The sequence below is a fragment of the Rhinolophus ferrumequinum genome, chromosome 15 (assembly GCF_004115265.2).
Source record: "Rhinolophus ferrumequinum isolate MPI-CBG mRhiFer1 chromosome 15, mRhiFer1_v1.p, whole genome shotgun sequence".
NCBI classification, from domain to species: Eukaryota; Metazoa; Chordata; class Mammalia; order Chiroptera; family Rhinolophidae; genus Rhinolophus; species Rhinolophus ferrumequinum.
The window spans coordinates 32,168,162-32,194,719 of NC_046298.1; the positions used below are offsets into that span (position 1 = coordinate 32,168,162).

The window sequence follows — 26,558 nt, forward strand, 5'->3', positions numbered from 1 at the left end:
CAAGAATAGCTTATCACTGTCCTTATCCCCACCAGGAATAGATTGACAATACCAAATTTTTGAGGATGTGGCAGCTGGAACCTCTATACATTGCTCATGAAATAGATACAACCATGTTGGCAAACTGGCAGTATTTACAAAACCTAAACGTGAATACCCAATGACCAAGCAGTTCCTTGCCCAGGTATACACCCAAGAGAAATGAAAGCTTATGTCCACAAGAAGACATGGACAAAAACATCCACAGCGATCTTCTGTTAACAGTGCCAAACTGGAAATGACCCAAATGTCCATCCATAGGAGAAAAAATTTTTAAAAAGAATGTCTGGCATAGTCACGTGGAAGAACATTATGTGACAATGAAACAGAACACACAATTGCAGCCCACAGCAAACAGATAAAGAAGCCAGATCCCAAAGCATGCATGGGATTCCACCTGTACAATGTTCAAAGCCAGGAAAGCAAATCTACCACCACACCAGTTGGCGATCAAAAGAGCACCCTGCCCATCCTGCCCCAAGGACCAAGGACCTGAACCCAATCCACACCTGCCTCTTACTGTATCAGGCAAGTCACCTAATCTTCCCAAGCCTCAGTTTCGTTAGTCAATTAGTGATAACCATAGAACTAATCCCACAGGAAGTTTGAGAAGATCACGCAAGATAGAGTGTGAAAGGTACTGAAAAGAGCCGGACAGGGAGTGAGTGTTACATGCGCGTCAAACGCCACTTCTTGAGTATGGCAGAATCGTATTTCCCCCCCTATATTTCCCTTTCTTTTCCCACTTCAAGCAGGGGTGACTCATTGCCATTGTCTCGGAAGGGACATGGGACCGGAGAAGCCTGTGGCTGCCGAACATTTCTCTGCCAAGCTTTTGTTTCCAAAGCTCCCAGGTAAGAAAGGGGGAGCACAGCAAGGACTCTTAAGTCCCCGAGTCGTGGTGCAGTTATGCAGCGTTCACCAACCAAGGGGCCTGGATGAGAGCATGAGGGGGACTTGCATTGAGCCTGCACTCAACCTAGTAGACCATGACAGACATAGAAAAGGAATTCTACAAATCTAAATCCTGTGGATTAAGTTAAAACATGATTTTTAAATAACATCTAAGAACTATAAGTTTTAAAATCTCATGTCCCTCATCGGGGGACTTCTGGGTCCCTCAGAAGTTAAGCAAGCCTTCTCTGCCCAGGTCACACAGTGGTTTGGGTCAAGGTCACAGCAGGTGCCGCTGACTTGTGTCAGTGCTGTGTTAGCAGCCCCTGCATACAGGACGCTCACTCACCCACACTGGGGCCCCGCAGTACACACCCGGTCCCCACTGGTGGGCATCATCCCATGCGACTCTGCTGCCCCAAGCCCTTAACTTACCCTTTCTCCCTGGCATCACGGGCTTCATGGTCACCCCTATTTTCCTCGCCTTTCTGTCTGCGCCATTCTAGTGTTCTCTCTTTGATAAGTTGTGTAATTTTAGCATCTTGGTCTCCCCTGACTTCCCCTTCACTCATCCTCCAGCGATCTGCTGGGGAACACAGTACCACCTAGAGGACAGGCTCATGCCCCCTGGAAGCTCTGGCCCTTACTGTCATCAGAGAGCGGCGCAAAGGGCACAGCCTGAACCAGACAGCCAGGCTCTAAGAGTTTGTTCATTTACAAATGCCTCGGCCACCATCCACCCCACCCCAAGCACCAAGGACCCACTTCCTAGTGCTTTCCCTGAGATCACCCACCATCCTCTAGGAGAAGAAGGGTTCCGAGAAGTGTCTCACTCACCCATGGTGCCCCATGGAAGCGTGCCTTCCGATAGAACTGTGGAACATTGAGAACAGCGGAAAGCTCCGTGGGGATGAGGGCCGTCCACAGGGCTCAGGCAGCCTCTGTTCCTGTCCTGGATCCTGAAGAGAGCCTGAGGAGAGGACGGGACGGGGGTCCAGGTCCTCCCCAGTCTCCTCAGCAGCCACTCGCTGAAGGACTGCACAAGTGCGGCCTGCTCATCCACTGCAAGGCTCAGCAAATCCTCCTTTGCCACCTGGGCTCCCAAGTTGGGATGGCAGCCACCGTGAGCTAGTGTCCAGGCACCTGTTGTCCACTGAGTGGTCACCACGACTCTGTGAGGTGGGCTCCAGGGCCAAGCCACTAGCAGGTGGCATCTCTGAGACTGTGTTTGGGCCGGTGGTACACAAAGGCAAGAGCAGAAGCAGCTTCTCTCTCTCTCATTTCCCCACTCAGTCCAGCAGTCCACAACTCCTCACCCAGAGTCCGGGCACTTCCCAGGGTCCAGGCCGTGTCAGCCCTTACTGGAATCCCCCGAGCAGCCTCCCAGGGGACATCTCCCACCACCTTCCTCACCGCCAGTCCCTTCTCAACATGGTGACCAGAACCATCTGAGCCTGCTCAGAAGTCTCCAGGAGCTTCCCCCGGGTCTCAAAGGGAGGGCCCTGGTCCTTACATGCCTGAAGGAGGCCGCGTGATGTATGCCTGTGTGAATACAAGCACACGTGTGCACACGCATATAGCCCCACGCAAATGCATAGTTAACAGTACATCTGTGGTTTAAAATTTCACGGGAAGGATTAGAAAAAAGTGTCTAAAAAGGCTCCTTGAAGGGAGACAATAATGAATAAAAAAGGCTAAGTAACATTGTGCTGAATGGAAGAAGCCAGACTTAAAAAGCTACATGCTGTCTGATTCTGTTTATTTGACATTCTGGAAAAGGAAAAACTCTAAGGATGGAGAACAGATCGGTGGTTACCAGTGACGGGGGATGACGGCCTGGCTCTGAAGGGGCAGCACCAGAGATTTTGAGGGTGATGGAACATTCCATATCTCAATTATGGTTCTTGTTCACAGCTGTATGTATTGGTCAACTCAAAGAAATGTACACACACTAAAAGTAGACTGTACATAAGTTTTATCTCAAAAACCTAACCAAGGGGGGAAAAAGGACAGCTCAACCTTTTCTTGCTGAAGTGCAAAGGAAAGCTAGCTGTTTAAAAGCACATTCCTTAAGTATTTTCTCTGGAATCCTCCGCCTAAGAGAGGGTATTTGTTACGCAGCAGATGACAGCTACGGAAGATCTGCTATGCTGCAGCATCCAAATCTTTCGGGAGGCTTGGGAAGTTATACATGCTCAGACCCTCCCCCCAGAGATCATGGTTCAGCATGTGGGGGCTGGGGGAGCATCTCCCTTCTGATAAGCTCCCTGAGCCCCCCTTGGCAGACAGTGATGCTGCTGACAAAACAGCCATCATCTTCTCCTGACCACCAGGAGCCAGGGGAAATATGCCAGGGAAGACGGCCCCAGGGCTGGGGAGGAGCCACAGCTCTGGACCACCTCGGAGACCCCTTCCCTCGGCCTCTGCTCAGGTTCTGGGAGTGATGTCCCTCCAGATAGAGAGGGAGGGAGGTGAGGACACAGTGCCCCGCCTGCTGTCCTGACCCTGCAGGCTCTGGGCCAGGCATCACTCAAGCCAAGTCAGGCACAAGTCCAATTGCACCTGCTTCCATCTCGGCCTTGACCTCCCCGTGCACTGGGGATACACCACGCCCTGATGCGTCACTCTGAGGGCCAAGTGGAGGCTACCTCAGCCCATTTACAGGACATCCCAAGCTGTGACCTGTGCAGACCTGCAGGTCTGGGACCTTGCTGCTTCTTCATTGTGTCTCCGATGCTTGACACCGTTTGGGGCAAGGAGGTGCAGGTACTGCCCAAGTGATTCTCCACTGGGTGACTTTCCCCTGAGGACACTAGCCATGTCTGGAGGCATTTTGGATTGTCACCACGGGGGAGGCCAGGGGAGCTGTTTGGCGCCTTACAACACACAGGACGGCTCCAAACATGGAGACAGTGCCTGGTAGAGAAGCCCTGCTCCAAACAGGTAGCACAGCTGGAGACAGGAGCGCCGGGTCACATGGCACTGGCTTCCCTGCACAGACCTTGGTCTGTGCGTGGCCTGGGCCACAGGCCCTGTCATGCCCATCGGGGGAGCAGAGCCATCAGGGGCCCTTGTTCTGCTGCTCAGGCCTCACTGAGGTGCCCCCACACGGGTCCCAGGTGGTCCACTGCCCCTTTCCCTGATTCTGCTCCCTGAGAAGCAGCTGTCCACCCCAGGGCCGGGCAGAACAAAGCTGGGTATTGGCACAGGGCCCCGGTGTGGGTGGCTGTGGGAACCTGAGCAGACTGTTTGTTCTCTGCAGATGCGCCATTTCTGAAAACCACGTCCTGGGAAGGAGCCAGAAGGCGTCCTTCTATGACTCCTGGATTTTCGAGTTAAAATGGGTACAAGCTCTGAAAAGTTGACCCAAGTGCATGCGTTTCTTTGTTGTTCCCACCTTGCTGGCTGGTGCCACACATGTTGCAGTGACCCTAGGTCCCCACTAGAGGACGGGCTACACAGAGACCCCTCTCAAGGGGGCCAAGGGGAGGCCCCACCAACACAGCTGACTTCGGGGAGAAAGGACCATACACGGCCTCATCCAGCGAGTTGCCACTGCAGTGCCTTTAGGGACAGCAGGGCCCAAGGGCCCCCACATGGAGGAGGGGACCTGGCCAGGACCCCTCTCGGCTCTCCTGGCGAGGCTGGAGGGGATCATGAGGTATTTACTTTCTGTGTTAAACATTTAAATTTTTAAAACAAGAACATTACTTTTGTAAACAGGGATAAAAAAACACACACAAAAACTAAGTGAGCTCCTCGGCTGTCTGCCCAGCCACAGAGCACAGCCCCGCCCAGTCTATGCTGATCCTATCCTGTTCTCAGAAAAGGCAAACTCACATTGACTTGAGCCTCAGAAAACCCCCCGTGGCCCAGCTCCTTCAGGGCTGCCTCGTCCAGGATGGGGACACACATGTCAGCTGAGGTCAAAGGGAGGGGTCCAGGGATCTCCCCTTGTCTGGGCTCCCGGGGTGGGTCGCCATTCCATCCCATGACTGGGAAAATCAAAACTGTGTCAAGACCAGGTATGAGAAGGGCAGCCTCCAAGATCCAGCCCTCTCCCACAATCATCCCCTCCCACATCCACAGCCCATGTTGCTTAGGGCTCCAGCCTCCATCTGAATCACACCCCAAAAGAGCCACTTATAAAGCACACAACAAGATTCCAAACACTGATTTATGGAGTAACAATCCTACACGGTCGTCCTGCCCTGGTGACATTGCAGCCGAGGCTCCCGCCCACAGGTGCATCCTCCCCTGCCCCCATCCCAGAGCGGCGCCCGGCAAGCCCAAGTGGGTGCCTGAGAGTGACGGCAACTCTTCTCATCTCAACTGTCGTCTTTATCATCAAGGATTCCAAGACCAAACAGCATCAGTGTTTTCCTGCTCCAAGTAGCCTATCTGATCTCAGGTAACAACGCAAAGTAAAACTAGGCTAAGAAAGCAAAAGGCGCTGACTTCTCCATGTGTTCTGCCTGGTCTTCCTGGGAGCAGAGGACCCAGAAGACGGAATGCCTTCCTGCTCCACGGCTGCCAGTTACTCACACCCCGGAAGCAGGCACGTCTCGTACCCAGTCACAGTATCAGGCAAACCGATGGCATTGTGGCTTTCTTCAACTCTCTAAATACTTCTGAGAGCACGTCGCCAAATTACATTCCAGATCTTCTCCCAAAAATAAAGACAGAGAGGTTAACCTATGTTAACCCTGGGACAGACTGAATTATGAATCAAGGCGTTTTCTCCTCGAGAAGGTGAGGGTAACATGAGGACATTCCCACAGCAGTCTGAACAGATGGAACCTGAAGGTAGTGAACAGAGGGTTCCCAAAGAACATAACTTCTGTCTCCAAGCTCTGAGTCTTCCCATCGGGCTGCTGGGAGTCTACATGCCAGACACCATGATCACAAGGAACTCAGGAAATTCCAAGATTCCTGGGACCACGTTCAGCAAGTGACAAGGGGAATGAGCACGTAGGTTTTCTGTTCCTCTCTGTCACTGCTCACGGGCACGAAAAAGCGACCTCACAGTGGCAGTGCAAGAAAACTTGGGCAACCCACAAACTCAACACCAGCCCTGAAGCGTTGTCAGGGTGGAGAGGATCAGCTGGCTAAGGGAGGGGACGTGGCTATCGGGGCCACAGCAGCGAACTCCCACGTTCTCAGTAAAGAGGAAGCCTGGCACGGCAACCTGGCCTCGGGCTAGTTCTGCATGAAGCAGGAACACAGGCCCAACTGCATCTAGCTCATTAGGCCACCGTGTGCGCTCCCCACCCTCCACGTTGGCCAGGACTTGTCTGGTTCTGAGCTGCCTGATATTGGGACAGGAGGGTGTGGGAGGGGAGAAGCAGGGCAGGTATGGCGGTGAGCTCCAGACACAGTGAGCCCGACACCAGACAGAGGGACCTGGGGTGTGGTCAGGAAGGGAGGTCCCAGTCTGGACCAAGGAATGAGGGAGTTGGAAACTCTCCCACCTCCACAAGACCTCCAAACCTGCTCACACGCAGTGGACACTGGAACTCTGAGCTGGCTGGGCAGATATAACCGGATATACTGCCAGGCCCGTGGCACACAGCTGAAAAAAACAAGGTCATCTGCAACAGCCTCACGCGATGAGCATTCAGCCCCAATATAGAAGAATCTCCAATGATGCGTGTCTGAAAATGCCAACCAATCACATCCTCTTCAGTTAGGTAGCAGGAGCAGATCATGTCCCTCATGTAGAGATGCAGCTGAGGTTCCTTCCGGGCCACACAACACACTTATCCATGCTCACGGCAGCAAGGTGGCAAAGTGAAGGAGGTGCCAACGATGGAAAAATGTCTCAAGACCCTCCTAGGTCCACCTGTCCACTTCCCCAAATCAAGCACCACATGGGTGTAGCCGGTCCCTAAAGTGGGTCGTTCTGGTTCCTTACTGGACCTGCAAGGAATTAACTGGTTGGAAGTTGCCCTGATGAGCTGCCTGACCATTCCCTTGACCAAGGGAAGCCTGCTGGTCTTGCGACCCTGCACACTCACCTGCTGGCCTGGAACCTGAGAGCTGGCTGAGGACACGTCAGAATGGGAAAACAACGTACCCTGGACGACCGGCTGGGCGGAGGACAAGTCCTTGTCCGTCACTGCTGCTGGCCTCACTGTGGGCCACTGCCAGCTGGACAGACCCCACAGGCCCTGGGGTCCCACCTCCCACCAGGGACATGGCCACCGTAAACACAGCCAACAGCCCATGGTTATTTCAGTGATTAGTAGTGGAAACCATGTATAGACCTAAACACCAAAGGCAGGTTACATCCTTCAGCTGTGAGATTGGGTTTTAATTGCAAGTGCTTATCTTCGATCTGTTTACGCTTCACAACGATTGGGAGGCCTCAGATGGAGATGGAATCCTTTAGAGCAAGCCTCAGGCTCTGGGAAAAGTAGGCCGATTTTATTTCAGCAGTGGAACTTAAAGAACAGCTGGCACGCCCAGTGGTCCTTCATTTGCATTTTCCTCCAGTCTTCATGGCCATGGTACCACTGTTCAGGCCTGGCCACATTTGGCATGAAAAAGTCCCACTGCAAGACAGGGGAGGGGTGACAATGCTTTTAGGCTATCTTACCAAAGACGAGGAAACTGGGACCATGCCTCAACTTGACTGCAGGACCTGCTAGAAGGATCTGGAAGGTAAGCCGTGAGCATGTATCTCTGACAGGATTCAACTGACACCACCAGGCAGCTGAACTCTGCTGCTACCCAGTAGGGACCCCACCCTCTCCACTTGCCTCGGGAGGTCTTCACACAACCTCCTGGAGGGCCAGTTTGCCATGTAGGGGCTGTACCCCAAAGCTTGTCAATTCTATGATACTAGGAAGCAAAGGAAGGTCAAAGTTGCCAAACGTACTGAAGCTATGGCAATGAGATTCTTTATTTAAAAAAAAAAAGGTCAGTCAGGGAGAAATTGGGAAAACAGAGTACACATTTCGTGGGACAGCTTAGGTTGGTCTCTTACATGAAGGCACCACAAAGCTGCCCCCTTCCCTGGGGTCCCTCGCCCCCAGAGTGAGGGCTCAGCACAGTCCACCCAACAAGGACAAGCAACGGAGTGGAGGACAAAGTCTGCCCTGCCCCCCATGAAGTGCACTTCTGGGCAGGTGGTGTGGAGATGGCTCTCTGTGGGTTGCAGGGAGAGCTGAAACATTCTCAGAGGCTTGCACACATTTAGGGCTCTGCTGTTCAGGAGACAGATCAGCAGGGACCTCAGAGGGCATCCCCAAATGCAGAAGCCAACCCGATACGGGCTTGCTAGCAGAGGGGTCCATGCTCGGGGTCTCCATGTGAAAGGATCCCCGAGAGGTCTGGTCTCCAAAGTGCACCCCTATCAGTATGGTGTGACTTTTCTAGAAAGCTGTCCTCTCGCCCGCAAAGGGGCTGCAAGGTCACTGTGTGCAGCCATTTCCGGCGCTTTAATTGGGATTCCGACACCAGAACATGTGCTGTGCAGGAGGAGGGGGCTGCATGTATGCAACCACGGCTGACTGGAACTGGCGGCAGTGAAGGTTCTAAAGCTGAGAGGCCAGGGAAAGCACACGGGTGCTGCCCAGGGACCAGGGCCGGGGGTGCAGTTCACATCCCTGCAGTGACATCTCTAGTGACCTGTATCGCTAACCCCACTTCACGGGTTCCTAAACTGCGATGGGGTGAAGCGCTTCTGTCCAAAATCCAAGTGAGTCAGTCGACAAACAGGAATTCAGTCACGGGTCCCACACCAGACACTCCAGACTCCCTGGGGCTCTCTTTCCACACACACTACCCCTGCGCACCTGCCCAGGCCGCAGACAAGTTCACTTCACTGAGGCCCACGTGGGTCCATGCCACTTGCACTTGCTTCCTGCACAGCAGATGGTAGAGCTGGCACCCCACACACTCGACTCCTTAGATCGGCCCACGGCAAGAGACCTGTTACAGTATGAACTTCCCTGAAGGCGGATTTTTTTTCTCCTAGAACACTGCTCGTGGGCCAAGACAAACCCAATTTCTCCAATTCAATTATTTACACACCCCTGCAGCCTGTCCTCTAAATCAGTCTGGTTCTTTTGTTTTGTTTTTTAAACACATGCTCAGCTCAGCTTTCCCATTAGCTACTGACAACTACACAGGCATATGTTGCACACTCTATAGACAGTGTCTCAGGTAGCTGGGTCGAGACGCCTAAGAGAAGGTGGGTGTTCTGGTCAGAAGGTCGCATCTCCAAAGTGCATGCTGCTGCTCTTCCCAGGCTGAGGGTCCGGAGCCGCCCCCCGGCAGGGAAGGGGGCCATCAGGAGGTCAGGGACTGAATGTTCTTGAGCATCTCCTCGAAGGCCTGTGGGGATGGTGCATCTGCGTTTCGGAAGCTGGCCTGGACCCTGCTGTACAGGCTGAAGGATTTCAGCTCCAGCCAGATAAACCCGAAGCGGTCCTTGTCGAACAGGATGAAGACCCCGGGGGTGCGCTCAGGGCTGGTGAAGCCGTGGCCAGCAATGAGGCCCGTGCCGTAGAAACTGAACAAAGAAAGAGAGGAAGCAGGAGGGAGAGAGGCATGAGAGGGGCCTCGATGTGCGTGTTCTGGCCCAAATCAAGGACCCTGTCACCCTGGAGTGTTCTAGAACACCCTGCACTCCATGCGAGCCACTTTCGTTATTTGCCAGCAAGAAGCTAAGAATCAGCAGGTATAGATCAACTCAAATATAATCAATAAAAAGTTAGTCAGTGTGCAACTGACGTGAACTCACAAGGCAGAACTTTCAAATACCCCTTATGGCCAAGTTTCCAGATCGGCATCAGGCTGAAATACATTTTCATCTTTCTTTCAAAGAACTTGATGCTTCAGATGAATGACAGGAAGTCACGGGCTGGCCTAAGTCTCCCAGCCCGTGGGATGGCACCCGAGACCGCCCCCTCTGCCAGCCACACAGAGGCTCTGCTGAGCGGCAGCGTGGAGAGCAGCCCTGAGCAGGAGGCCGGTGGCTCCCAGGGTTTCCTGGGTGGGGAAAGCAGCACCACAGCCACAGGGAGGTAAAGAATGCCCACTGGGCTTAGAGAGCACACAGCACATGTCTCCTGCCCAGGCGCTGAGGCCAGGTCCTTGTAGACACATAAACCAGACACGGGAGGAACGCAGCACGAACCCCCAACCACGGAGCCCGATATCCAGCATGAGAGTGGACGGCCATCCCACAGCTCTGCCAGGGGGCCAGACCGAAGTTTAGTTCAACTTAAGTAGCCCTAGAGTGTAGGGGACTGGGGCGAGGGTCTTGTAATTCATGTACCAAGGAATAGCCTGGATGGCAGGGGTAGGCCTGAGTGGCGGAAGGCAGTGGCCTGAGACAAAACTGTAAGAACAGTAAGTGAGGCAAGGGGCTGGCAGCCTGGAGGAGGCCTTATCCCGATCAGGGACCCTGACCTCTGCAGGGAGGGAAGCGGCAATGCCAGTCCCTTTCCACATGCTGGCTGGGCTGGGATTCACTTCAGCAGCCAATGAGGTCCTGGCCCAAAGTAGCAGAGGAGGGCAAAAAAAATAACAGAAAGGAGAAAGGAAGGAAAGGAGGAGGAGTGAAATCATAGGACCGACAGCAGAACTACATTCACTAGAATATGGATGGAGAACCCACGACAGGCCTTACCTGCAAGGACACGCAGGTGAACTTCAAGCAGGCTTTCTACAGGGAGAGGTGTGGGCAGGGGGACAGCCCTCCGCCTTGCTGTCTGCGTCAGTGCTGCCTGGCGTCCTGCCTTGTCTCCCTTTTACCTTAGTAACTATCTGGGAAGAGTCTCCATGTCTGGTAGTGCTAACGCTCCCATCTGAGGCTCCCCAAGGCGGTGAGAACTGCCTATGCAGCCCAGGAAACAGTGCCATCCACTCGGGTCTGAGCTGGCGCTTGGACCAAGCCGTCAGAGGCCCCCGCCCTGCTGCAGCAAGCCCCCATGCTGGCCTGTCAGACCCCATCCCATCCCAACCCTGTCTCTACGTGGCGTGTGGAGGCAGGGCCCGCCCTGCAGCTCAGTCTTCACCTACTCCCAAGTCCTTACCACATCCTGCAGGTGCGGGGGTAGTCCTCGTTCCTCGAGCTCACGCCCACTGGCAACACGAACGGCTGCCCCTGCCCGCCCTGGGCAGGCTGCTCCTCTGCAGCCATGGCCCCTCCGTCCCCGGGCTCCCTGCCCTTCTCGGCAGGTGGCCCTGCGCTGGACTGGGCAGGGCCATGCTGGGGCTCGCGGGGGCTATGCCTGCCATGGCCCTCGCCATCCTCGGGCCTGTCTTCCTGCTGCTGCTGCTGCTCCAGGCGCACCTGCTCGCGAACCTCCAGGACGATGCGTGAGAGCTCGTTGAAGTTTCGGAGGTTCTCAACGTCCGGCAGCTGGATGCGGTGCATGAGGTCGATCTCCACCGTCTGCTGCCCAGCAGGGATGTTGGGGTCACCCTGAGGAGCGTGCAGCAGTCGGCAGGGTGAGACCCACAGGAAAACACTCTGCGCAGTTCCCAGCCTAGATCCCAACTGAGGCCAGAGAACTTGCTCCAGCTCTCCCCGTGACTTAGCGCTAACCCCTTGTGAAGTAAGATTTTAGAAGGCATTAAACAATTGGTGCCTAGAGCAGGAGGCCCCATCTGTGTAGGGATCTTTGAGGACAGGGAACCACTGCACCCACGAGTGACCTGGTGAGGGCCTGCAGGCACCCAGCATGGCGGCTCATCTGCAAAGACCTCGAGTGGGCACTAGCCTGTGTGACAGTTGAAGAGCTGGGGTTGAGAGAAGTTCGCACCCTCCCAGGGTCAGGCACAGGCGGCAGGCCTGTGATGCCAGCCCAGGTCTGTCTGCCCGGAACGCAGACGCTCCTGAGCCTGAATGCCAGGAGACCAGTCTCCCAGGCCTGCTGTTCTCCAGAGCCGAGGTACACGCCAAAATCCCCAGATCAGAAACTCAGCCCTGCTTCTGGGCTCTCGTTTACAAGGAGCTTTCTCAAAAGCAAAGGGACCCTGGTGGACCAAGATACAAGAGTAATGCTTTGTGAGGAGTAGGAAGAGGCGCTGCTTCTTCAGGATGCGTTAGTGCCTCTGCCAGAAACTCACCCCAACAACTCTGCAAATGACAGGTGAGCACAGAGTGAACAGTGGCCCCTGGAGAGGGCAATGCGTGGCCTACTTGCTCAGGACCCGCACTCAGCTCAACAGCCCTCCAACCGCTTTCAGGAGCCACTGAGGCCAGGACAGGCAGTGGGGCCTGTGTGCTAATGTGGGGGATCTCCAATGTGGCAGCCACGGGGTTAACTGGGGAGCTTGTGGAGCCCCATATCAGCCACACCCCCATTAAATCGGAATCTGTAGGGTGGGGCCGGGGCAATCAGTGAGTTTTCAACCTTCCCTGGGAATTCGGAGTGCAGCCAGAACTGAGAGCCCTGTGGTGACGCCACCTCAGACGTACTCAAAATCCCCTGTGCATCCTGGTTCAGCAGGTCCAGGTGGGGCCCACGGATCTGCTTCCCAACCAGCTCCCCAGTGGAGCTGTGCTGTGGGTCTGGGCCTACTACGAGCAGCCAGGGCGCAGCCCGAGTCAGACTGCTCCACGGCCAACCTGACGAGTCCACGTAGGGCTGGACCTGCCAGGCGGACCTTGGACTCACCGTGATCTTTGTGGCCCTGGCACACTTCCCATGGAAGCTGAGCATGACAATCTCCAGGCCGTGGCTGCCATAGGTGCCCTTGAAGAGGCCCGGCCTGATGAGGTCATCCGGGTGGCTCGGTGGGAGGTAGATGCGGCGGTAGGTCAGGCAGTTGCTGTGGGGGCAGTGGGCAGCATGAGAGCACGGCAGAGCTGCACGGAGGGCAGCAGTGCAGAGGCCACACTCCTCCCTGCTCTGCACGAAGGGCAGGCAGGGCGGCCTAGCATGGCCAGGCCAGTGGGGAGCAGCGACACTCCATGGTCCTGAGCCAGGCTCACCCCCACCCATGTGTGCATGGTACCTTTACACCTTCTCTCATTCCAACAGGGCTTAACAGGGGCTCATGGGGCTCTGCTGGACACCCCAAGGTGGCTGGAGGGGAGCTCTCAGTGGAGTAAAGGGAATGCCACTCCTATTCTGTTATCCTGGGACAGGAACCGGAGGCTGCACAGAGGACATGGCAAAGGGGCTAAACAGGGGCAGCAGGGACAGGCAGAGAGGGTGAGAAAGCAGATCTCCCAGGGTGGACATGGGAAAACCACCCCGAGGATGTGGCACACACACCAGGCCCAATGGAGCATGCTGCTGGTAGATGGTGATGGCAAATCAGACAGAAAACATGCGAGGGGGTGGCGGGGAGGTAGGGATGGGGACTGTGTTCACAGTACCCAGAGATACTGAGTTACAGTACTACCACAGAGGGGGACTGTGCTCACAGTATCCCAAGAGGGAGATACTGAGTTACAGTACTACCACAGAGAGGGACTGTACTCACAGTACCAAAGACCTGTGCTCAGAGGGGCTGTGCTCACAGTACCCCCAGAGAGGGGGACTGTGCTCACAGTACCCCCAGAGGGGGGCTGCACTTACTCATACTGACTGGTGTAGATGAATTTCATCAGGATGAGCTCCTGCATATGCTCGTGGAAAATGTCCTCTAGCGTCCGTCCCCATTCTTCCCTCAGCCACGTTCGGAATTCCTTCCAAGAGAACACAGGTCATGAAAACCACCATGACACAGGTATGGAGAGACTGCTGACGGTGATGCTGAGTGGACAAAGCAGCACTGTTACAGCTGCAGATGATGCCCTGGGCACACCTACACTAAAGAAACCCCCCTGGGTGGGTGGCTGGAAGCAGGGCTAGGCCAGAGAATGGGGAGCTGCCCGGCATTTGGTCTCCCAGCACCTGGCCTCCCTTTCTGTTGAGGAGTGCCACCAACAGAAAGTGAAGGGCTCTGGTCCCTGCTTTCCCAGAGCACATGCGCCCAGACTTCAGGGGAAGCGGCAGGGACATAGGATCCCTACAGGTGAGGCTGGGGCCACAGACCATGTCCAGAGCGCCCAGGGAGCAGCCACGTGAGCCTCACCTCTGTCTACACTGAGCTGATTCGACACTGCTCAGCCTCTGAGGCTGCTTCTCAGGCTTCTGGGGGAGCGGGAACACAGCAGGGCTGTTGTTAAACCTCACGCTGGTCAAGTTGGCCAGAGCTGCTTTCTGGCTACCAATGAGGAACACCATCGGTGTAGCCAGGATGGCGAGGCTGTGGGTGGATGCTCCTTTCGCAATTGTGCCTCATAGTTAACCTTGTATACTCAGTAAATAATGTATGAAAGGGGAGATTTTATAAATATTGTGTCCCCAAAGCTCAATAATTCATTATGGAATCAAACAATGTGACGGATATTTAGAGCTTAATAACTTGATTCTGCACATTTAACTTAATTAATCCACAGTTCTGCGTTTCTAGCTTAATATATGTAGTGTTTCTGATGATTATCTAGAATTAGCTCTACAAATTAAAGCAAAAGCAATTTACCAAAGAAAAAAGAGCTACAATTGTCAATTGCTTTAATATGTTACTGCCCAAACTCCCGCCAAGAACAGAAATCACTAGTGACTGAACTAAACAACTATTAGAACTACAAAGTCAATATATAAAATCAACTGAATTTTTATATACTAGCAGCACAAAATTGGAAAATAAAAATATTAAATCCTATTTGCAACAGCCTCAAAAAATAAAAAAAATGTAAAAACCACAGGAGTTGGGAATAAATATTACGAAATATGTGTGAGCCTTCCACTCTGGAAACCCCAAGAATCTGCTGAAAGGAAATAAAGAGGCCTAATAATAGTCAGGGGTGTCTATGGACTGGAAGACTCAGTATTAAGTCAATAATACTCCGAATTGATCTACAGGATCAATGTCAGTCATAATCCCACCAGGCTAGATTTTCTGTAGAAATCAACAAGCTGATTTTGAAATTCATATGGAAATTAAAGTAATCTAGAATATTCAAAGCAATCTTGCAAAAGGACAAAGCTGGAGGACGCAAACTAGCTCACGTTATGACTTACTATAAAGCTACAGTAATCAAGACAGTGGTATGAGCATAAGGATGAACAAATATATCAACGCAACTAAACAGAGAGCCTGGAAACAGACCCACATTTATCTGGTAAGCTGATTCTCAACAAAGGCCCCTAAGGAAAGTCTTTTCCACAAATGGTGCTCGAACAACTATACATCCATATGAAGAAAAAGAAACACGATCCCTATCTCACACCACACACAAGATGTCATTCAAGTTGGGTCACAGACCTAAGCATAACGTGAAGCCACCACACTTCAAAGAGAGAGAGACTCTTTGAAACTTGGCAAAATTTTGTAGGACAGAAAACGATAACCATAAAAGAAAAAAACTGACAAATTAAGAGTTCACGGAAGTCAAAACCTTCCATTTAAATGGCTGACCTGTGGAGGAAAGGCCCTAAAAAAACCAAACAGATAAATAACATAAAAATGGAAGTGAATGTAATAAACAAGGATTTCAATGTTGCCATGGTGAATAATCAGACTTGAGCTAAATACCATGAAGAAGATGGCTTGTGAACAGTCATAATCTTATTTACTTTGCATGAAAAGGTCAAAGTCATTAGAAATACCAACCAGACCCAATTACTCAGAACCAAGAACTTTGAGATACATATGTTCATTATGAAATAATCTTATAAGATATGTACACACAAGGAAAAACACAGGGGCCTAGAACATAGAAGACAGGAATGACTTTAACATTTATCCAGGGCTGGCTCACCATGCTGGCACTATACAATCATCGTTTTCATCAGCACAAAGGTCTAGGAGACAGATGGGTGCTAACATTGCCCTGTTCTACAGAGGTTTGGGGCTTGTAAACGTGGAGAAACCTTTCCCAAGTCACCCACCTAGTAAGTGCCAGAATCAGAGCTAACACCAGAGCTGGCAGGAATTTGGGAGGCAGGGCTCACCTGCCCTGGTGGGGTGTACACGAGGCCCAGCAAACTTGACAACATGTAACAAGAATTTCGAACCTCTTCAGGGCCTTTTACCCAGCAATTCCATTTCTGCGTGATCTAAACTCCAGGTTAGGTTTTTGCACAGAGTTCAGAGTGGGGTTACAGTGATCACACTTGGCCTGCTCCCGGGAAGCTCCAGCCAGGCCTGGTGCTAAGTTATTCATATGCGGGGTCCTACTCAATCCTCCAAAGTCACTTGGGGTCCGCAGGTAATCGTATGGCCCCATTTCACAGATAATGACTGAAGCTCCCAGAGGGTAAGTCACTCAAGCACCTGGTCAGGAGGGTAATAGGGGAAATCTGAACATCTGAGCACAAACCCTATGTCCAACTGCAGAACGGTTAAATCTGATTACACTGCAGGAAGATGATAGAGCTTGTAAAGGGTTCTAATGAGATTGGAAAATATCTCTGGCATAACAGTTATGCTACAAAATAATCCAACTTAGATCGAGTTAGATTGTAATTACATCAGAAATGCCTAAAAAACATAAAGGGAGGCTGGAGAATGGGTTAGGAGACAGCTCCTTGGTGGGGCCGTATCAGCACTCTTTCCTCCAGATTCTGATGGTTTTGTATTTAATGATGATAAGGTCTCATTTTAGTAATGGGTGATTATTCCCCATTTCTGCTCCTCCTTGCATCCCCCACATTTCCAGAAGCCTCAGGTTGGGGGGCCGGGACAGGCAGGGACAAGGAAGGAAGGCGGTGGCTGGGCTAGAGCCGTCATCTGTGAAGACAAGCCAAGCCACGTCTGGGGTCAGAGTCTGGGGCAGCTCGAGGGCTGTTCAGAGGGAACCAGAGATGCTGCTGCAATTTTTGGAGCACATGGGAGGGTCACACGGGCGGTGCCAGTGAGGCTCGGGCTGAGGACCCTGCAGCCCTGAGGCACCAGGTCCCACCACAGGACAGCCTGGACTTGGCCTTCGTAGGTGTGCAACGTTGGCAGAAATCCTGGGACTAGAGTTTGCATGCAAGGAAGTGGGAGGGCTGGCAAGCCCTATGGATATCGTTTATTAACAAATGACTCTGCAGGGCTGGCTTCTGGTGTTGATGAAGGGCTGGGGGAGGACGGACGACTCACTGGTTCCTTCATGAGCAGGATGCTGAAACGGATCATGAGCTAGCCGGAGCCATCAAAGACTCAGAAACAGGCTGAGAAATGCACACCCAACAAATACACAGACGCTGTCATGAGTGTTCTATATTTTATTTTATTTTATTATTATTATTGTTATTTTTCTTCCTTTTTTAACTGGGGAATACTGGGAAACAGCATGCCCTTCCAGGATGTCAAGTCGTTGTTGGTTTTCTTCCAATCTAGTTGTGGAGGGTGCTGCCTACCGGCCCATGCGGGACCCAAACCAGCGACCCCGGTGCCACAAGCACTGCGCTCCAAACAACTGAGCCATCTGGCCACGCCCAAGTGTTCTATATTTTAAAAGCTCAAGTTTTTCTTAAGAATATTTTGAAATGACAATATGACTTAGATCCTCAAAAAAACTAAAACTCAAAGGTAAAATTATACTCGTGCAAACAAACGGAAGCACAAAGAAACTCCTGGGTGTGGCTGATCCACTGTGCAGCCTGTTCTGGGAATCTCAACCACCAGGTCCGAGAACAGCTCTCTGGTCTCCCTGCAGCTCCCTTCCAAGAAACCTGTACAGCACACAGGTGATCTCCCCAAAGGGGCAAAGGAGAACTAACTAGAGAAAATTATTTCCTTTTGGTCATTCATTCTGAGGGGTGGCAGGAAACAAAAACCCATGCTCACATCCACACTGTCACACGAGGCCATTTCTGACAAAATGGTCAGACACATTTTCTGTGCCAACAACAGGAGGGTGAACCAGGAGAAGGCCCTCTTGTTGGTGGCACGCGAGCAATGTCAAACCATGCAACCTCACGTCTGCTCTGTATGCACAGAAGGGGCACGGCTTACCTCCTGCCTCCCACCAGACATTCTGTGATGGTCCGTCTGGTTGCACTTGGTGGAGAACTCGTCCTTCTTCACAATCTTGAGTGTTCATGACAAAGGAGGGAGGGGAATGAGTCAGTCATGACAACCCCCCCAGACAATGAGCTCCTACTCACCGATGTACCCCGCTCATCTACAGAAGCCTGAGATGCCACCAAATCATGGCGGTCCGCAGAAGGGAGCTCAGAACCACTCTGAACACATACTCCCTTCTCAGAGGAGGGGCGCATCCAAGAAAGGTGTTTGCACTTTCCCAGGGGGATTTTTAGAGCAGCAAAAAGGGGCTGTCGTTTCAGTGTTAGATAACACACTTGCCAGAACAATATCACAGTGTCTTATTCCAAGCTGATCTTGCAAAGAGGTTTTGAAAAAGGAACAGTGGGGAATTGTGACTGGAAAGAACAAATGGTTTTAACTGGACAAAGAACTGGCGGAGGATTCCAGCAAGTGATTCTTTGGGGAGTCACATCATAGCACCATAGCATTAACAATACATAGAAGAAGTGGAGGTGGAGTCCCCGCTTCCTCCCGTTTCCCCCGATCTGTATGAGCACAGGCTTGTAGCTAGGAATTCGGCTGGCACCAGGAGTGAGAAGAGCGGAGGACATCTCGCCTGTAGGCTGCACACAGTGGCTGTGTCTAAGGCAGCCCTCAGCACACTCACCTGGATATGGCCATTGTGCGGCCCTCTGTGGCCATACATGCACTCCACCGTGGCAGACTTCCTCTCCATCAGGTGGATTCGAAACAAGGGTTTGAATCGCATGGGGTCATCCACGTGAGGATCGTGGGGAGGCAGGTACATCCAACCAATAATGAACAAGCCGTCCACCTGCAGCAAGGAGAAAGGGCGCAAGTCTACATGTTGGTCCACAGTGACCACCCACGTCTCCACGCTCCAGTCCCACGCAGAACCTCAGGGCCAGTGGACATTGTGATGCCCGATCTAGCACATGGGGACAAGCACAGCCCTGCCCTCCAAGCACTTGTAAACTCGAAAGGAAAACATGGTGACTAGAGTGGATAACACTGTAATACCTATATTACTGAAATTTGCTATTAGAACGTAAACATTCTTATTAAAAAAAGGATAAAAATGTGAGATGACGGATATGTTAATTAACTAGATGTGGGAATCTTTTCACAGTGTATACTATACCAAATCACCATGGTGTGCACTTTACATATCTTACAATTTTACTTGTCAATTATACCTAATAAAGCTGAAAAAAATTAATTTTTTCATATAGAAAAAAAGTAGTTAGACCTGAATCCAAGAAAGCGTTTCAGAGAACTTCCAGCTTTCAAATGGGGGTTGGGAGGGTGTAGGATAAGCAAAATGGCATGAGAGAGCAAGCAGAATAATCCGGAAAGTTGGACACCCAATAGGGCAACTGACCTGAGAAGAAATGGGGGTGCTGCTTTCAGCAGGAGAGACTCATGAGGCAAAACAAGTGAATGCAACGTGAGGGCCCGGTTAAGGGCACGATTTGAACGAACCAGCTGTCAAAAAGCCGTTTTGAGACAATCAGGGAACCTTACATATAGACTGGGTCTCAGGTAATACCAAGGGATTACTAGCACTTTTGTAAAGCATGATAAGCACGTGGTGGATATGTCGGAAAACACCCGCGTTTCTAGAAATCCACAGTGAAGTACAAACATGAAATGACACAGGCCTGGGATTTCCTTTAAAATGCCTGAAAAGAAAATGCCACGGGGTGGAGACAGCTGCCCCAAACTTGGCGCATGATCGGTAACTGCTGAATCCAGGAGGTGGCATCCAGAGGAGTTCACGCCATCATTCTGCTACTCCTGTGTGTGTGTGTGTGTGTGTGTGTGTGTGTGTGTGAGCCGGTGAGTGACAGAAAGTGATGGAGCTCAGATCAAAGGGCAACGCAGTCCCCACACACTGGCGCTCAGCACCAGGGCACACATGTCCTCAGTGGAGGGACAGGGACGGCCTCGGAAGCCCCATTTGGGATGACCCAGCAGCCGCTCCTGCCTTCTCAGGAGAGCCTGGATCCGCAGCTTCTAGCTCAGCGACAGAGGAAGAGAGAATTTAATCATTTCTGTGGCTAATTGCTCGGAGATAAGAGCCAGCGGCCGTTGTTCAGTCATGGGCTCCACTTTCCTCTAATTATCTCCTGCTTTCAGAAGCTGGCTGGTTTTTTTCTTTTACTCTATTCCTCACTGCCAGTAAGAAAAACAATTATCACCCTCCCTAACTAAAAGGAAAGAAATCTGCCCACGCTGGGAACTGTCTGGTTTGTCCCTGAGAGAATGTTCTAAAAGCAAGGCTTTTCCCCAGGGATATTCAACACATGTGAAGCTTGTTCCTTAATGAATGTTCCCCCCAAATATGAACACTACAAAGCAGGATTTATCCCTGCCCCAAACCCCACCTGGTGAGCAAAACACACGGAGTGACAGAGTAACCAGTCACCAGGTAGCCCTTCTGGACCAGGCTCGGAAAAGCCACACGGAGGCTGTCCAGGGGCCCCAGCGGCCACGGCCAAGCAGACCCACCACCGTTACAGGACGTGCAGCTGGTCCCCTGGACTCGGGCTTCGGGAGGGTGCCAGCGAGAGAGAAGCAGGATCAGAACGCCAGCGCTCCCCAGGGGGCACTGACTTTGTGTTCACTGCAGCATCCATACAGCGACCCTGGGGCCCAGGCACCTGCACAGAGCTCAGCATAACAGTATAACTGCATACACCCGGCCCCAGGGCTTCGGCTTGAGAGGCGCTGTTCAGAGCACATGCAGGCCTCGGTGGGGAGACTCTGCTCTGCAGAGAACCAGTGAGGGCCGAAAAAGGTAACCCGAGAAGAAGTCCTTGTGATTAATGTCAGATAGAAAACAGCTGACTTGCCCCCAGCAGAAAAGGCACTAAGTTCTGTCCGCGCGGGGCAGCAGTCCTGACTTCACAGGACTCCACGTGCAGTGCTCTTGGACTTACCACTACATTCAGCAGTCCTCCGTAAGGTCCGATATCTGGCTGCCACAACCCCAGAATGTGTCTGTATCGGTGGAGCACTACAGGAAGAGAGAAAGAGCAGGTCTTCCTTTTAGAGGCAACCAGCCTTCACTTTATAGTAAATCAGAGGAAAGGGCACGAGGAGGAAGAATCATGAAGACATTACGAAGGTTTGTGACAAAGCCGTATACACAAACGTGGACGTAAGCAAATCTTACCTACCAGTTCTGAAAGAATTCTAAGATGAAAATGTCTTGGAAAAACATAATAAAACAGACAACTGGGTCATTTTGAAACCCAGCTTCTACATGAGCAGCTCCAATGACAAGGGACTGCTGTCTTGCAAGACAGACTGAGCAGCCAGGAAAGTGAGGAGCCTCCCGTCCGTTTACACAGCTGAGGAAACGCGGGATTCTTTAGCAGGTGGGGGCAGAGTCCAAAACGTCGTGGGACTGTAGATTAAGAAGCTGGGTCATCTTCCTTTTTTTAAGAAAACCATATTTCTGCACTTTATTTCAAAAGTAATGCATACATATTCATTGAAGACAGCTGGAGAAAAGGAAACCCAGTGCCAACCTGAAGTTCCACTACACAGAGACGACCAGCTGCAGTAAACGTTTTGGAAAATCTCCTTCACTTCGATCTCCTTTGCACATGTATTTGTGAACAAATGACTGGATGGATGATGAATGGGCGACCGACTCCTGGAGGGCCCTAACTACCAGGTGCAGAGCCTGGGGTCTCTCTGCAGGCAGTGTGTGCTGGTTAATTTTATGTGCCAACTGGACTGGGCCATGGGGTGCCCAGACATTTGGTCAAACATGATTCTGACCAAATTTGGTCAGATCATTTGACAACTACGATTCTGGGTGTCTGTGAGGGTTTCTGGAGGAGACGAACATTGCAATCAGTGGACGGAGTGAAGCAGATTGCCCTGCCCCGTGTGATGGGCCTCATCCAATCAGACGAAGGCCCGAATAGAAAGCTGACCTCCCCACCAGAAAGAGGGAACTCCTCCTGCCTGGCTGCGAGAGCGGAGTCATGTTTTTTTCAAACTTTGAACTCTAACCAAAACATGGGCTCATCCTGAATAAAATAAAAGGCCAAGCCTCCCAGGAGTGAGGGGGAATCTCCTCCTGCCTGACCGCCTTGAGCTGGGTCATTGGTTAGAAGAGGCCTACCCAATCTCCTCACCACGTGGTGAGCAATGTTCTACCAAATCCCTCGTAGCTACTACAGGAACCTGGAGTGCTGCCAGAATTCTAGGTTAGAACCTCAAAACCCAGAGCCCTCGGGTTACACAAAGAGCTATTTGTAAGTTCAAAGTGCGCTCTGACAGCCGCCACCAATTCGCACACAAGGACATGTGTTAGATACGTCATAAGGACATGCATCCCCCCTGATGCTCTCAATGTCTGACAGACACAGGTTATCAAGAATATCAGACAACAGCATATGGCCTGATATTGAGAAAAATACTCATAAACAAACGTGACAACAAAAGCAGCTCATCTGAGGCCACAAAGCTCCTAGGAGACCAGTCAGAATCTGTAGTCTTACACGAGGCTGACTTGCTGCTCTCGGGGACAGCATCTTGTCCTCAAGACTGTTGCCCCTTTCTGGTCCAACAAAACACGGCCCAGAGGGTTTCAAGAGACCAGGAGAACACAAGTTCTCAACAGCTCCAGGAAGAGTGCGAGTGGACGAGGGACACAGAAACAGTGCCAAGTACCTCACCCGCCACTCATCACCGCAGACTTTTCTGGAAGGGCTGACGGCCACCGTTAGAGAAAAAATTCTGAGCTGCCCTCCATTAGAACACACTAGGAGCACTGGAATACTGAACACCTGGGCAGAGGTTTCAAATTAGGGTTGAAACGACTTTTCTTTTTTCAGGCATGTGAACTTTTCTCCTGATAGGCACGGAGGTAACAGAACACTCACAGTTTAAATATGCCCACGGAAAAACGCAACCAATGCTTACAAGTGGTTACTTTCATTGTATTTTTTGGATCTTCTAATTTTTCTATAATGACTACTACATTTTTATAACTACACTCAAACCTTACAGGGGATGGCAGTCTCCAATTAGAACAAGACTGTTCTAGGCTGTGAGCTACCAGCAGCTGGGAGACCTCACAACATGTGGCTAAAAAGTCCAGATGCTCCGGAAGTCATCTCCTAGAAGCGTGGTGAAAAGCCTGGACTCATGACTCGTCCTTATAAGCTAGAAAGCTTCTGACCACCCCTTGGGGAGAAAAAGAACACACCCCCAACATAACTCCAGGCCCAGCCACCGAGCCTCCCAGAGGTAGGTCAGAATTGCTTGATCTCACGTATAAATTCAGACAGATTGTTATTCTAGAAGAACCCCGTGACAGATGCATGATGTAATGAGCCTTTAAGTGCCTGTCCATTTGTATCTTAAAGCCCACGCCAGGCCGTTCCCATCAGCATAGCCACGGCGATGGATCGACTGTTCTCATCAATAAGCACTACGTCATATCCTCTCCCCCAGGCCTGGAAGACGGCTCCTTTTCTCACTGACTGCTAAGCAGGGAGGGGGAGTCAGTCTATGACAAAATGCTCTAGACAGACTACTTCCAAGAGGGTTTGGAAAACAGAATTCATGCCTTCAGCCGTGGCCCGCCCCAGCCCAGCCAGCCCACCACAGCTCCCCCTGCTCCTCCTGACTGCTCACACATACTCCTGACAAGCCCCCCTCACCACCAGTCCTCACTCGAGCCGTTCATCTCTGGGCCTAATGACACAAGCACTGGGGGTGGTGTTAGCAGTTGTGCACCGTGCTCAGACACCACCCCAAAGCACGCTGACAAGTCCTAGCATCTCCATACTGACTCCAGGCGGGCCCCCTAAGCAACACGGTACCAGCGAACCTACTGCCCACATGTCCAGAGCCTGGCAGGGGATAAGAGAAACTCCATAAATGACTCTATTCCTTCCGTTCCGAGTAGGTTTCGTTAGAAATTGTGCACTTAGAAGACTCAGAAGTGGGTCTGCTCCACACAGGTGACGCTGACACAGGGCATGCTCAGTGGGGCGGGAATAGGAGCAAGCAGTGGGGGTGGCCCTGTGCTTCCACAAACATACAAACGGCTTGCAGCATAAGGAGATGTTTCTAATACCTTTCTTGACAACTATAATTCACTCTCCCTCTCAGCTCAACCTAATAAAAAGCGGAGATAGCCTTAATCAGTGTGGAACATGGCTTCGGAAAATTTCCAGAGCTCAAGTAATGCCAATCAAAAGAGCAATCAGGTTCTAAATAATCACCTGTTTCTACATACTTTTGTCTAGCGTGAGTATATGTGTATGTCGTGTTTTAAAATTCACATATGCTGTCAAAACGTGATTGACAAACGAAGCCTAGAAGTAAACCACTTGGAATAGAAAGGTTTTAAGGCTTCTTTCTACTCTCTCTTCTCAGCCTCAATAAATGATAAATGTTAAAATGTGCATCCACAAAGTGATCTCGCCAGGACTACTCCAAAACCCAAAAGATGCCGCGGAAACCTGGCCCCTGTGTACAGCTGCCCCAGACCACCACTCAGCTGTGATCCTGGCTATTGCTGAGCCACAGAGAACACTGTGGAAAGGTGAAAAGACAGCTCAAAAAGCCAAGGAGATCAGCTCGCTCTTCGTACCAAAGCACCCACGTGCTGAATGAGAGGGCCCTCTCCATGCAGCTTCTCGCCGTGCTCCCCCGCCAAAGCCAATGCCAAAGCAGCAGGAGGTACGTACGGCAGGTGTACACATCTCTGTACTCCATGTGCTCGTAATCGGGAAGAATTTTCATGAAACGTCCCGACTTCACGCGAGGGTTTATACCTGAACAGACACAGTAGGGAAAGGGCTAAGGATGGTTCCGCTTTCACGACGGTATAAACAGTTTTCATATGACTCAGCACCCTCTCCCTCACCGCCATCACACATGTCCCTTACCTACTCAACCCCAGGTACCGTGGGAGGCAAGCACTCGCCAAAGATGAGAGGCCTGGCTGGAAAGAAAATGTTGGGGCATATCTTCCTTTTACTCAATGGATTCACACCAGAAACTCATGATGGCGGGAGCTCCGGACACTCTGTGCTCACTCGACTCCCTTGAATGCCACATCAACGGAGCTCACTGAGGTGGGAGAGCAGAGCTCGCGACTCATGGATATTTGGGGTCACGGTTTAGGGACCCCTTTGCCCCAACTAAGATATCCAGCTTGCCCGGTGCGCGCCTGGTGTTTTCCTTTGTTTGTTTGTTTTGTTTTTGACTAAGGACGATTGTCTGCCAGATCCTAACTCAGATCCTTCACTTCTGAATCGAGGCTGGCCACTCTCACTCTCCCACTTGTGCCAGGAGCTAAGGTTTACTTTCTTCTACCACTTATTCCAGAAGCTAAGTAATTTTCTCCTGCATAAGGCCTCAAAGCAAATTCACAAAATCATTGCCCTGTAAAACCTGCTTTGGCTGGGGCAAATTAAACACTCTGGAATACTAAATAACAGATAATATGAATTATTCTCTGGATTTCCCAACCATTTTCAAGAGGTCAAAATTAGCAGTCAAAAGAAATCTCCAGATAGCCTCCTTTGTCCACGTGACCACACTCTCGACACGCATGCATGCATGTGTTCACTCACCATGGCCCTTGTCCCCTCTCCCTTGCCCACCTCCAGACTTATTTCCGGCCACACCATCTCCTGCTCCCTGGCAGTCACTACCCACGTGTGGAGGAGACTGTTCCTTGACGCAACTGCTGTCTGTCCTGCAAGCTGGTCCCGAGCCACAACGGAGGTTGCTTTCTGCAAAGCCCCCTTAGAGACCATCTGATCGTAACTGATGGTCATTCAGACATAAATCAGCATCCCTCCTTTGACTCCTGCTACGTGCTAGTTCCCGGAACAGGTTGTCCTGACCTGGCCAAGCATGTAATTTCCATAGCTGGCAGCATTCACACACATGGACCCATGACAGTTCCCCCCACTTTACCCTGTGTAATGCTTTGGTTCCTGCCAAGCATCACGGGGACCAGCTTCATCTTACAGCACCCAAGACATGCCTTGTATGTACGTTTCCCTTAGCAAACTCCATTGACTACCAGACTGGAGTGGCCAGCCTCTTCCTTCGCTCTTTTCCCTGCCTTCCACTTAGGGAGGTAGATTTTCTGTCTTGGGACTTTTCCCTAGTTCTGCATGTACAAACACTACCTGCCTGCCCACCTGGATCCAGATGTCCCCGCTACAGGACAGCTGCCCCCATGGCCCGGCCAAACCCCTCCGCCCATGGCTGAGACCAGCTCCATGGGGGCCTTTTTCCCAGATGTGCTTTCCTCTGGGTATCACAGCCCCTAATGCCTAGCAGGCACGAGCACCTGCCTCCCTCCAGGACGTTATTTTGAGTGCTTACAACTCTTATTAAAGAGAAAGCTGCCTTCATGTTGCTTTCAGATAATATCAAAAGGCCTAACACATCAAAAAAGCAATTAAGACATAAGAATTTGTCTTATTAGATACCGGTAGAAGCCAGCTGGCCACCCACAAAAACCAGGAAATCTTTCTTACGTGTACATACACAGTGATTGTTACAGTGAGAGTTTGGTTCTGACTCTAACACCAATGCCGATAGCAAGAGTGAATTCC

The 26,558-nt window shown here is 51.5% G+C and overlaps 1 protein-coding gene across 2 annotated transcripts in view; it reads right to left on the reverse strand.

Annotated features, from left to right (window-relative positions):
* Nucleotides 1–7,813: 7,813 nt before the first annotated feature.
* Nucleotides 7,814–26,558, reverse strand: part of FBXO31 (F-box protein 31) — a 33,137-nt gene continuing 14,392 nt past the window's right edge. The window contains exons 3-10 of one of the 2 annotated variants that reach the window (XM_033128164.1): nucleotides 24,669–24,755; nucleotides 20,889–20,965; nucleotides 18,593–18,760; nucleotides 17,893–17,967; nucleotides 13,479–13,588; nucleotides 12,570–12,723; nucleotides 10,980–11,371; nucleotides 7,814–9,451 (exon numbers count right to left, since the gene is read on the reverse strand). In XM_033128164.1, coding sequence (XP_032984055.1) covers nucleotides 9,229–9,451; nucleotides 10,980–11,371; nucleotides 12,570–12,723; nucleotides 13,479–13,588; nucleotides 17,893–17,967; nucleotides 18,593–18,760; nucleotides 20,889–20,965; nucleotides 24,669–24,755 — 1,286 coding nt within the window. In that variant the 3' untranslated portion in view covers nucleotides 7,814–9,228. The remainder of the gene's footprint in view (nucleotides 9,452–10,979; nucleotides 11,372–12,569; nucleotides 12,724–13,478; nucleotides 13,589–17,892; nucleotides 17,968–18,592; nucleotides 18,761–20,888; nucleotides 20,966–24,668; nucleotides 24,756–26,558) is intronic. The other variant, XM_033128165.1, reaches the window with a different exon arrangement.